Below are 12,174 nucleotides of genomic sequence, written 5' to 3'. Positions count from 1 at the left end.
TTGCTTTTTCTTCTAAAACCCTAGGAACCAATGGCTCCTGCATTCTTGCCGTTAACACTAATGCATTTTGCATTAGTCTGTCACAGCAGGAATCCTTGACTTTCAGGACCAAGAGCAAAACAAAGCCATCAGGTACTCAAACGGTCCACACACAACCCCGGAAACATAAACCAAGGATCTAATGCACTGGCTACCAAAGATGTCTGCAAATGAATTTCCTTGTTTGTGCAGATTCCCAGGAGGGATTCTTACATACTGAAACCCTTTGCGTTACCCTCTCTGCACCATGGGCTGTGTGTTTACACCAGCAAGCAAGCTAAAGTAGCAGGGCAACATCTGGTTTTCCAGCAGCTGTTGACCCCTGGCATTGCAAAATGTTTCTGTTGCTTCATTTTTTGTCAGAACTTCCCCCTCCCTGCAACGTTCGCTGTATAAGTGAGCAAACGTGTCTCCTGGAGGAAAAGTACAGAGTGTGCTTGCAGAGCACGCTGACAAAAATTGATCTCTACTTTAATTAAAGCCTCTGTTGTAAGTGACCTCGAGTTGCTAACGCATTTTGAAAATGAAGCCTCACAAGCAGCAAATCCACACACCCCGGTACGGTGGGGTTAGCCGGCACTGATCTGTGCGGAGAGGAACGCCTGCCTCCCTCTCGCGCACGCTTTGTGTTCTGCTGTGTTTCCTGAAACCGTGTCACCTCTGTGAAAACCTCTGTCCCAGCTCACAGCAAGATCACAGCCATGCGCTGGCAGGGTGCAGAGCTGAGGTTTTCAGCTGCTCACAGGGGAAAAGACCATTCTGCGTCATCTCGTGCAATGAGCCATGCTATTCCTGGGGCATCTTTCCCCTACCTGGAGCCCCATCTGTGCACGGGGCAGAGCCAGGGTGCCGAGATGCTGCGGGGCGACCGGCTGCCCAGCAGCTGCGTCCTCCAGCGTGCAGCACTGCATCGACCTGGGCTGGGAAAAAAATTGCGCTGATGCATTTTCTTTTTAAGGCATCTAAGCTAAAAGAAATTCAGCCACTTGCAATGAGCTGTTTTGAAAGGGAAGCTCTCCAGCGTCCACGGGGCACCAGCCGGCTCTGGGCTGACAGTCCGGGATGGGGGTCTCCGTCCCTTCAGGCTCCCGTAACGGGGGTGACCGTGCTGGAGGCCGGTTTTGGAGCCCTGGCCGTGGACCACTCCTGCCCACGGAGAGATGGCTTGCTGCCGGAGGGCGTCAAGGCAGTGGGATGGGGACGGTCGCGCCCCGGGGGTGCCCGCCACCGCTGACGGCTTGCTGTGTTTCTGCCCTGGTGTCGTGCGTGGCACCAGACACGACCTGCCGCGTTTCGTCAGGGCCTGTGATGCATCTGACGCTGACTTCCAAGACCTTTGGGAAGGGATTATGTCTTCCAGAGACGAGAACAAAATATGATAAACTTAAAATAGCTGCTTCCTTATGGAACACGCCGACGAGCCCTCCTGAAAACCCAGCAGCGTGTGAATTTGCATATATTTGCATACATCTCCATAATTTCAGAGTCACCCATTAGAGCTGCTCCCGCGAGGACACGCTGCCCGGCACTGCGGGCAGCCGGGGGTGGTGGGTGCCAACAAGGCTGCGGCGGGGGCACGCTGACCCCCGCTCGGGACAGGCCTGTCCCGGCCCCCCGGCCCCTGCGTTTTATCCGTTTCTGGTGCCGGCGCTTCCTGGGCAGGCGCCGGAGCACCAGAGCCCGGCTGGTGCCGACGGCCGTGGCGGCGGGGTCCCCCCGCGTGCCCCTCCCCGGCCCTCTCAACTGCTTCCCGAAACAGCACCCGGAAAGCCAATCCGTAAAAAAAAAACGCTATTGTACTCCCTTTTTTTTTTGTTTTGCAGTGAAAATATTTACTCTCTCGCCACAGGGAATCAGGCGATAAATTCCAAGGCAGGTCCGAGAGGTTTTCGTAATAAATGTCAGACGTGCTGCAGCGGGGAGGAGGAAGCTCAGGCATTTCAGCGGAGGTGAAGAGGAGGCAGGTGTTTGCTCAGGACTCAGCCCCACGCCAGCGTCGAGGGGCTCCGGCGTCCGACGCCGGGGCGGACGGGAGCAGGCGGGGAAAGGGGAGCGGAGGCGGCGCGCTGCTCCCTGCACTGTGCAAACAGCCCCCGCGCTGCAGACAGGGTCAGCCCCTTTTCGGCTCAGTCGTGGGCCCAGACGCTGGGGGCTCCGGGCCCCTATCTTGAAACGCACTTAGGCACCTGATTGCCCTCGGTCCTGGGGATGCCGCCCTCGCGGCGCTACGTGTCCTGGCCACATCTGGCACGGTGCAGGCCCCAGCCCACGGAGCTCAGCACCTTGCTGGATTAGGCCCCGGTACAAAGTGAGAACAGCATCTTGATATTGAGGTGGCTCTCTTAAAAAAGGGAGGAGTGATAACTGCAAAATACAATTTATATGGACAGAAACACCACCGGGGAGGCCTTGCCCGAGTCTTCATGGTGGTGAGGTGCGATACGGGTGCTGGACACATGGACGCTTTTATTCGGGGAGGACTAGCATGTGCCTGGTGTGTGTGACCCGAGGGGGCACTTGCGAGGTGGCAGTGTCCCCAGGGGGGGCCGTGGCCACGCTGCTACGGCTGGGCTGGGGACAGCCCCGGTCGCGCTGTCAGACATCAACCTCACTCTCGTCGTACAGAGGGTTCAGATAGAAGATCTGGTTGTCCTTGAGAGCCATCTCCTGCCGTGCGTCCTCACCAGAGGCAGCGCCCGGAGGCTCCTGCAGTAGCAAGAGAGGGAAAAACACCCTCCGGAGACATGAAGCAAACCTCGAGCAACCCCCTCCTCACTGCAGGCACTGGGACCCCACAGCACCCTGAGCTCTGGGAGCCGAGGTGTTTGCAAGTGGCCAGCTCCACGCGTGGCCACCGGAGATGGGGCCGTCGCACAAGCCCCTTCCTGGCCCCAGCACAGGAGAAGCCCCCCTGACTGCAGCGCGGTGCACTATGTTTGCAATGCCGTGCATTGCGGGTGCAGCCTGCTGTGCTGTGGGTGCAGCGCGGTGCAGTGCCGTGCGTTGCGGGTACAACGCCGTGCATTGCGGGTGCAGCGTGGTGCGCTGTGGGTGCAGTGCGGAGCAGTGCCGTGCGTTGCGGGTACAGTGCCGTGCATTGCGGGTGCAGCGTGGTGCACTGTGGGTGCAGCGCGGAGCAGTGCCATGCGTTGCGGGTACAGTGCCGTGCATTGCGGGTGCAGCGTGGTGCGCTGTGGGTGCAGTGCGGAGCAGTGCAATGCGTTGCGGGTACAGTGCCGTGCATTGCGGGTGCAGCGTGGTGCGCTGTGGGTGCAGCGCGGTGCAGTGCCGTGCGTTGCGGGTACAATGCTGTGCATTGCGGGTGCATGCTGTGCACCCTCCCTCGAGCAGGGACAAAAACCCACATCCGGGCAGGAGGGTCCCTGCAGCCCCCTGGCAGTGGCAGAAACCGTGCAGACGGCAACTCACCGTGGTGTCCATGGGCATGTCGAACATGGGGTTGTCAAACCCTTTGCTGCTCGCCGGCTCCGGGGACGCCAGGCCCTGCGCTCTGCCCCACGGCCGGGGGAGGCGCGCGGCCCACAGCCTGGGGAGAGACATTTGGGGATCACCCGTCTGCGTCCCCCTGAACCCAGGGTACCTGTCAGAGTGGCTCCCGCAGCTGAAGTGCTTCGTCTTCAAGGGATGGATGAGAAAATACTGGGGCAAAGTTTCAGGGTGCTTCAGGGACATTTATTTCCCTTCGCAGGGAAACGCTGCACTTTGTCAGTGGAAGCCAGTGAGCTGCAGGTCGGCAGCCTGCATCCTGGAGGGAAGAATTAGTCAGCAGGCAGAAAGCCGCAGCTCACATTCACTCCGGAGTCATTGCCCTCCCTTTGCGAATTAAAACGAACTGCCACAGAGCTGACACCTGGTCCCCCTGCAATCTCAACAAATGTTCACAGTTTGCAGCATTACTTTTGTCACCTTATCGCTTTTACCATCTCGTTTTCACCACCACTTTTATCCTAAGGGTCCTGGTTAGTGAGCAAGATCCCCCAAACCAGGCACGTCACGTTGATGGGCTCACAGAGGGTCCTCACATGCCACCCCAGGTCCCGAGAGCTGGCCGATATCTAGGCACTGCGACCACCACGCATTTAGCAGCGGGGCTTGCCTTGGCGCGTCGGGACCCGCGTACGTGACGTGAAAGGCTGAGCCCTCTGCGTGGGGCCATGCATGGTCTTTTCTGCAGACCCCATGCTCGCTTCGATGGGCCACTGCAGTGAGGGCATCTCCACCACGTTGCAGCAGTCTCAGACAAGGTGCCACCCATCCAGCAAATCCTCCCTCCCACCCCCAAGAGCCTGTGGGGCAAGTTTTTCATTAATGTTTGTTAATCCACAGCCGAAGCTAGTTGACCTGTAAGCGTCTCCGCGGACCTGCCTCCCGACTCGTTATAACCCGGCACGACCAAGCCAGGCTCCCTCGGTGCTGCGAAGGGCCTGGGCTTGGGTTCAGCTCTGTCCTCTGCTGTTACATAAACTTTCCTCTTAATGCTGACAGCACTTGTTTCAAAGGCCTGTCCGGCATCCAAACACATGTCAGTGGAAGATAAATCATCAAGTAGCAATTATGGGGCTTGGAGTTTTATTTAGAAATTAAATGAAGGCGCTAGTTTATTGCTAGGAAACGTTATGTCAGCACGTGCTGAGTGGCAGGGAAACAGTCCGTGCCCAAGTGCTCTGCTGTGCAACGAGAAGCCCATGCTAACGAGCGGGGCGAGGAGAAACGGCCTGACTTGTGAGCCTTGGACGCTGCCAGCTGCGGCAGACAGGCCCTGTGCTCCCTGGCAGACACAAATGCGTCTTGCACCCTCAAATTAAAGTGATGGCCATCCCCAGAAGATGGTTATAAAATGCTTGGGGTCGCTCCGCCTTACCCAAGGTCAGGTGGGCAAAATAAGTCAGAGTAGCTCGGTGTACTGTCCCATGCAGGGACACGGTGGTGTCCCCAGTAAACCCTGCACGGCTCGGGCTGGTGGCCAGCTGCGAGCGGGGACAGGACCCAGCAGGACCACACCAGCAGCTGAGCACGTGTCCGGCTGGCTGAGGGATCACGGTCTGGCATGAGCTCTTCCATCCCCTGCCAGTTTCCTTCCTACCACCTGCTTTTTGTCTCTAACCTCCCCCAAAGTGACACCTTGCCTGCAGCTGTCCGCCCGGCCCGTGGCCCTTGCACAACGGCCGGCACGTCAGCGCCTCTGGTGCTTTTATCCAAAGCCTCCTCCCTGTACAAAGGCAACCTGCCCTGCAGCAGGAATTAAATAGAGCCTGTGACACCTCTTGGGGGAGGCAAGGCCGTGCGCGACGGTGAGCGCTTTGGCTAGGAGCGGAGGTCGGTCAGAGGAGCACCTGCCACGGCTGCCTGCGTTGTGCTGAGCTCAGTGCTGGCAGGGCGGCTTTTCCACTGTCTGAGCCCTTCCCACCCCGTCTCTGCCCTGCAAGGAGAAAAGGTGCTGGAGACGAGGCCTTTTTGACGGGCTCTTTGGCTGCGGTACAGGTAGGTGTTGAGCTCCCTTTCATCCTTCCCTTTGGATCTGCGCTGCTCTCTGTGCAGTATTAATAACTCAGGCACTAGTGGAGAGCAGCACTGCATTTTTTTTCTTGATGCTGTCATTCCCTTTCATGACTACAAAGCTGTAGGACAAAAGGTTTGAATTATTTCGATGCATTTCTATTTAAAAGCAGGCAGTTTCAGTTCTCCACCCCCACGCAGGGCTAACTAACGCAGGTAACTAAAGGCTACCAGGAACAGGAGATTTCCATGGAGCAGCAAGGTCAGATTGGTCAGAGCTCAAACTGTGCAGCAGCAGCGCTGCTCCTGCCCAGAGCATGCCACACCACACAGTGCCAAGCAGCAATTCCCTTTTGCCTGTGGAGGAAGCTGAAGTACCAGATTAAGTGTATAAAAGTGCCTTTTCAGTCACCTCAGAGCTTTCCACCCTGCCCCAGCTGGACCCTTGATCTAAGTTGGCATAGCATGAAACCTGCTCCGGTTTATACCTGCCTCTGATAAAACACAAGGAACCGGTAACTTCCAGTATAACAGAGTGCCTGGTTTTGCCCACAGAGGTGGCAGGAAGGATGAAGCACGGAGAAGGAGGTGCAGGAGCTCTCGGCCAGCCCTGCCTTTTGTCCCCGCTGAAAGGCTGGCTGGAAGGCCAACATTTGGTAACAAGTTGCCCTACGACAGCAGAACACCTGGAGCAGCCCCAGGCTTGGAAGACGCTGATGGACTGGGGTGTTCACCGCTAGCCCGGGCTGCTCAGCCACAGCTCTGCAGCGGTTGCCAATATTACCCCTACCCTGCCCGCAGAAGCCCCTTCCCTACCTTAGCATTCCTCTCCTGTAGAGAAGGAGCATCCCTCCGAGCAACAGGAGTCCAAAGAGCAGGCCCACAACCGTCCCTGTTAAGATCCTCCTTGATGTGCTGATTCCTGTTTGCCCACTGAAAATGCTGCCAGTGGCCACCTCCATTTTGCCGCTGGATATGCCAAGTGCTTCACCTGGGAAAGGGTGAGAAGAAATATGGGTAAGGTCTGGACAGTGCAACACCCCCCCACCACCACCACCATCTGCACACCACCCTGATTCATGCACAGTAGCCATTGCTACTGGAGCAAGTCCAACGAAGGCCCTCAAAGCTGACTGAGAGATCAACCATACAGGGAGAGGCTGAGGGACTTGAGACCGTTCAGCCTGGAGAAGAAAAGGCTCAGTGGGATCTTATCAATGTGTACAAGTATCTGATGGGAGGGTGTAAAGAAGATGGAGCCAGACTCTTCTCAGCAGTGCCCAGTGACAGGATGAGAGGCAACGGGCACAAACTGAAACACAGGAAATTCCACGTGAACACAAGAAAATACACCCTTCACAGTAAGGGTGGTTGAACACTGGAACAGGTTGCCCAGAGAGGCTGTGGAGTCTCCAGCCTTGGAGATATTCAAAACCCAACTGGACATGGTCCTGGGCAAACTGGTCAGGGCTGACCCTGCCCTGAGCAGGGAGTTGGACTAGATGATCTCCAGGGATCCCTGCCAACCCCAATAATCTCTAATTCTGCAGTTCTGTTCTTCTCACACTGCTGTCCTATTATGATGAAAGTGGTACAACTTTGGGGTAAGCAAAATTTCACCAACAACATCTTTAGAAAAGAGCGTGTGTGTGTATTAGGAAGGTTTAGAGCTGTGCCAAACTAGACTAAAGAGGACAAGGACAAAGGCAGTGCTTTAAAGCTGTGCACAGCAGATGCCATTTCCAGGCAATCAAGTGTTTTCAATGCAGGGAGCATCGACCGAACAGCCCCTTGATAGCATGTGATTCCCATCACAGGACGTTGCTGCTGAAAGAGCAGAGTCACAGAGTTGGCAAACGTGACACAGCTGACAGGAGCGGGTGAGGAAGAGCTGCTGGTGAGGAGGCAAGGAGCTGCCGCCAGCGGTGGGTTAGATGCACCCACCGGTGCCCAGCTCAGGAGAAAGGCAGCGTTACCATGCTGTGCGATGTCGCTCATGATGTCTGCAGCCATCTGCTCAGCAGCAGTGCCTGTCCGCGACCCAGTCTGGTCATCGATGAGCACTATCTGGATGACAGGAGCGGAGCTTCGCAGTGCAACTCCCAGAAAGGTCTGTGCTTTGTGTACCTTGGATATCGCCATCTGAACTCCAGCGTATTTGGGCTTTTCAAAACACAAAAGACACGTAAAGAGAGCAGCAGGCAGAAATTAGACTCACATCTATAGACAGCCATGATGGATGCACCAATAAGGCCCATCTATAAATCTTCAGGTGAAACCCATCACAGAGCTGCCATTCCTGTTATTGCATTGCCATTGGGTTTCTGAAATGACAGGTTCATATCTCCTGTCCCTGGGAATCTGCATTGGGTGCCCCTGGCATGCAGCATCCCCCCAGCAGAGGCAAGAGCACCAGGAATGCTCTCCGGCTGATCCCGCAGCCGCTACAGAGACCAGCCAGTCAATCCCCCCTGCCTGACCTGCAGCCCAGGGAGCAATTTCATGTAGCACACCCTTTAAACTATGCAGTAATATGTGTGTGATCGCAAAGAGGGCAGGAAGCAAGCTTCCAGCTCTGGATCAATAGAGCAATACTCTGGTATTGATCCTTCTGGTGTGAGTCCCGAGCATGCCCTCACCCACCGGCAGCTCCTGGCCGTGAGCATCCTGGCACGAGCCGTCCCCAGGGCCTGCGGGATCCCATGGCGCGTGTGCATGTGCCCAGCTGCCCAAGGAGTGCACGGGTGGGGGGACCAGCTTGAGATGGCCGCTTCTTGGCTGTGCCCGCTCTCGCTGAGCTCTCCCTCCCCAGCGGGCCGGGACAGTGGCGAAAAGGTGCAGGTGCTGCCCGTGGCCCGTATGCTAGTTACTGCCCTTTCTTTAGGGCCAGAAGGGTCCGGGAACCTGGTGTCTGTCTCTGTTTCTGCCCCAAACTGAGAGGGGGCGGGCTGGCTGTGGCTGGGAGCAAGGGGGGTGGCACTGGCCTGGGTGGCACCGAATTCAAGGGGCCGAATTTGGGATGCCAGCCGTCGGGGGGAGGTCGGGAGCCGGGCATGCAGGCTGCCGCTCCCCGGCTAGGCTGCTGGACCACAGGGCTCAGCAGCCTGCATCCCAGGGGCGATGCACGTGGCCACGCATCACCCCCCTGCCTTCCCTGTGAATCGCTGGCTGACGCAGCTCGTGGTTTCCCAATATCCTACTGCCATCCCACTCGGCCGGCTGACGTACCAGGCTCAGGAAGGCTTGGACAAGCCTGTCCCGATATTTCCGCAGGTCAAAGTCAGGAGTGAACTCCAGGCAAACAGTGGCTCCTGCAGCCCAAAAACAGAGAGATGAGACAGAGAGCAAGATCACCAAGCCTGGACTGGCCGGAGAGCTGCCCCAGGCTTGAATCGATGTGCTTTTCGGAGCAAAGCATGATGCCGATTGCCACCGGAGGCACACAGGGCTCTCCAGCACCTCCCTGCACCTGATCTCACTGCAGTGCCCAGGAGAGGAGGGCTCACGGCCGGGTCTGAACGAAGCCCCCAGGAGGAACCGCTCCCTCTCGCCGGTCTTTTTATTGACTGGTTTCAGTTAAAAGCTTTTGTTTTCCATCATATTCCAGAGAGAAGCCTTCTGTTAAAGGCTTTTTCCTGCATATTCCTGTGGGAAGCTCTACATTTATCTGTGTTTCAAGGCTGCAAGGCTGTGATTCAGCAATGCTGCTACTTCTTTGGATGTAAAGCACAGAGGAGAGGATACTTGCATTCCCTGTATCGCTGCACTGCAGTCATTGATTCAAGTATTTTCCTTGAAAAAAATGCACGTAAATGTTTATTGAAATGGGAAGTTCTCCTAATGGCTTTTAAAGGCTCTGCTTTTATGGGCACATCTGAGAAACAGGTAGTGCCGTTCTAATGAATTTGGTATGATAGCAGTTAAAATTGTGTAAGAAAAACTCCACTTAACCTCCTAGGTAGATTAATGCATAAGCACACATGTGCAGAGGGAATACTGTCAATCTGTTGTTTATGGTTTATTTTAAATATGTATGCTATTTTAAATGAAATAAACTTGCTGTTGGAAAGATGACATTACTGTGAAAAAAAGTGCATTTCCTTTGAGTGTTTTCCATTGCATAAACTCAGCGGAGTCCTATTAGCTTGATGAGTTTTGACATCCTGACAGGATAAACCAGAAGCAGGGACAAAGGGCTGCAATTCAACACCAGCTCCAAAGAGCCGTGATAATGCTTCGGAGAGACGTACACTAGCTGGGCACTGGGTGAATCACGTTTTGGGAGTGGACAGGACCCATGGGAGCAGTGTTGCGGCACAGCGCTTGGCCTGGGCTCTCAGAGACCCGGTTGGGTCACAGGTGTCCTTGGCCACATTTTTAGGCACAAATCCTTTAGCTCCTTAATTGACCGAGACAGCAGAGGTACTATTGCCCCCACCCAAGTCCTCTGCACCCACAGTCGCTGGACCTCAGTTTTCCCAGCTGTAAAATGGCAGCCACAAGCAGCTGGCAGCTTCAGCGAGTTTGCTGCAGGACTCACCCACGCTGGCAGTTTGCTTTTAGTTCACGAAGCCCCTGGGGAGGGGCACAAGCGTGCCTATTCTGGTCCCTACGCTTGCACGCCCGCAGCGAGCCCTGCTGCCTCCGAGGGACTCGGACTGGCTCCCGGGCTGGGGGCGCCCATCCGCAGCGCCTGCCGGTTCTGCTTTAACACCACTTTTTAGGGGAGCAGCCGGGAAAAAAAAGAGAAGCAAAGCGCGAGGCGGGAAAGCAGCGCCTCTTTGCAGGACCCCCAGCCTGCAAGAGCCTGCAGCCCACAGCAGGTCCCAGCGAAGGGGCGGGCGCAGCCGGGGGAAAGGGCCACGGGGGAGGGCGAGGGGAAGGGGCCGGGGCGCCGCACTCACCGCAGACCCCGCAGCAGTGGCCGAGGGGCCGCAGCGGGCTCCGGCACGCCGGCGCAGGGCACGGCCTCCCCGCCGCCCCCAGCAGGGCCGCGCAGATGCGGTGGCCGTCCTAAAGCAGAGCAGGGCAGCGTCAGCCGCTCGCCCCCGCGAGCCGGGCGCTCCCCGACCGCCACCAGACCGAGCTCCACCGGCGGAGGTGGCCCCGTTCCCAGCATCTTCCACCCGCCTCTTTGGGCTGCCGGCCCCGGGCCCCGGCTTGTCCCGCAGCTCCCGGCATTGCCGCGGGGGGACTCACCTGGGCGTTCCCGCAGACGCAGCCGGACTTGTCCGGACACCCGGTGCCCGACACCTGGAAAGTGCCGTTGCCGTGAAACTGCAGCGGTGCGGAGGGGCCCCGCAGGTACTCGGCCAAGGCCGCGGTGCTGCTGAACGTCTGGCCGGGAGAAGAGCAGCAAAAACGGGGGCGTGCATTTCCAGCAAGGCCAGAGCGGTTTCCCCGGCCGGCGAGCCCTGGCGCGCCACTGCCCGGGCACCTGGGGCTGCCTCTGACCGCCAGCTTTGGGGCAGCGACGCGACGGGCTGAGGGCGCCAGGAAATTCCTGCCCATACGCCCATTTCGGCTTTTGCTTGGTCTCGTTGCCCAAAAAAGCCAGATGTTTGGCAAAAGCTGAGCCGTTACCTTTTGATCGTGGCTCAGCTGGGTCCCGTCTTGCCCTTGATCCCCCCAGCACCCCCTCACACACAAGTGCTCATGAGAAGGTGGATTTGGGCAAGAGATGGTGGCACATCAGCAGCTGTTTTCCTAGCAGAGCAGGACTGGGTGGCAAAGGCAAAGGGACGGGGAGACTCGAGCTGCCCGGAGCAGCCCACGGCCACCCGTGATTCTGCCTGCCCTGGCCAGGTCCATCCCGCCGTGGTGCTGGCACAGCACTACCACGGCTTGGTGCCTCAGGAGAACCTCCATGCAAGGCCAAAAATAGCTTTTTCCTGCCCTGGAGAGGAGCCTGGCGCCCGGTCTGCGGGGTTTCCCGCGCTCCCTCTCCTCGTGACCTACTTCGGGGGCCGCGGCGAGGAGGTGTGAGCTGAGCGCGCCGCCGGGTTTCTCAGCCGCCCCGCATTACCTGACCCATGAGAGAGATGCTCCGGAGATGAATCATGCCCCGTGATGAGTCGACGTTTACCCGGAAGGAGGTTTCGGGCTGAAGGATAACATCATCGTACTGGCACGGGACGCGCTCCTCATCCACGGCAAAGATGCGTCCGCCCTGCTGCAGCTCCCCCGGCGAGGCGGCGGTCTGCCACAGCGCTGGGTCGAACCATGCGAACCCCTCGGCGTCCCCGAACCTGGCGGCCGAGCCTGCCAAGAGCAGCAAGAGAGTCAAGAGCGACCTGGGCTCGGCAGCACGGCACAATGCCCGCCTCACACCCCATCCCTCCCCAACAGCTGCATTTTTACTGATTAATACCAATTTTACTGATTTTTACTGATACCACATGGCCTTTTATTGACTGGATTGTTTATATTCTTTTTTTTTTTTTAATCTGTCTGTGAAAGTTGCCTGTTGATTTCACAGGAGCATGTGAGGGTCAGAAGCTAAAGCCTTGTGCAAAGGGGAGAGGGCTTCCCAAGCACATCCGAAACAGGTCCAACAGCTCCAGTGGGGGACAGTGACAACGATGGAGGTTTTGGTAGCGACCCTGAACAGCCCGAGGC

The 12,174-nt window shown here is 57.3% G+C and overlaps 1 protein-coding gene across 2 annotated transcripts in view; it reads right to left on the bottom strand.

Moving 5' to 3' along the window:
* Positions 1-1,859: 1,859 nt before the first annotated feature.
* Positions 1,860-12,174, bottom strand: part of AMN (amnion associated transmembrane protein) — a 30,288-nt gene continuing 19,973 nt past the window's right edge. Inside the window, exons 5-12 of one of the 2 annotated variants that reach the window (XM_067295634.1) lie at positions 11,582-11,817; positions 10,756-10,893; positions 10,461-10,569; positions 8,785-8,867; positions 7,533-7,719; positions 6,373-6,547; positions 3,469-3,586; positions 1,860-2,745 (exon numbers count right to left, since the gene is read on the bottom strand). In XM_067295634.1, the coding sequence (XP_067151735.1) occupies positions 2,635-2,745; positions 3,469-3,586; positions 6,373-6,547; positions 7,533-7,719; positions 8,785-8,867; positions 10,461-10,569; positions 10,756-10,893; positions 11,582-11,817 (1,157 nt within the window). In that variant the 3' untranslated portion in view covers positions 1,860-2,634. Of the gene's footprint in view, positions 2,746-3,468; positions 3,587-5,419; positions 5,679-6,372; positions 6,548-7,532; positions 7,720-8,784; positions 8,868-10,460; positions 10,570-10,755; positions 10,894-11,581; positions 11,818-12,174 lie in introns of those variants that run through there. The other variant, XM_067295635.1, reaches the window with a different exon arrangement.

This window comes from Apteryx mantelli, chromosome 4 (genome assembly GCF_036417845.1).
Source record: "Apteryx mantelli isolate bAptMan1 chromosome 4, bAptMan1.hap1, whole genome shotgun sequence".
In the NCBI taxonomy this organism is placed as follows: Eukaryota; Metazoa; Chordata; class Aves; order Apterygiformes; family Apterygidae; genus Apteryx; species Apteryx mantelli.
The sequence above is the reverse complement of the archived record's forward strand: the minus strand, read 5'-3'. Positions and strand labels throughout refer to the sequence as shown.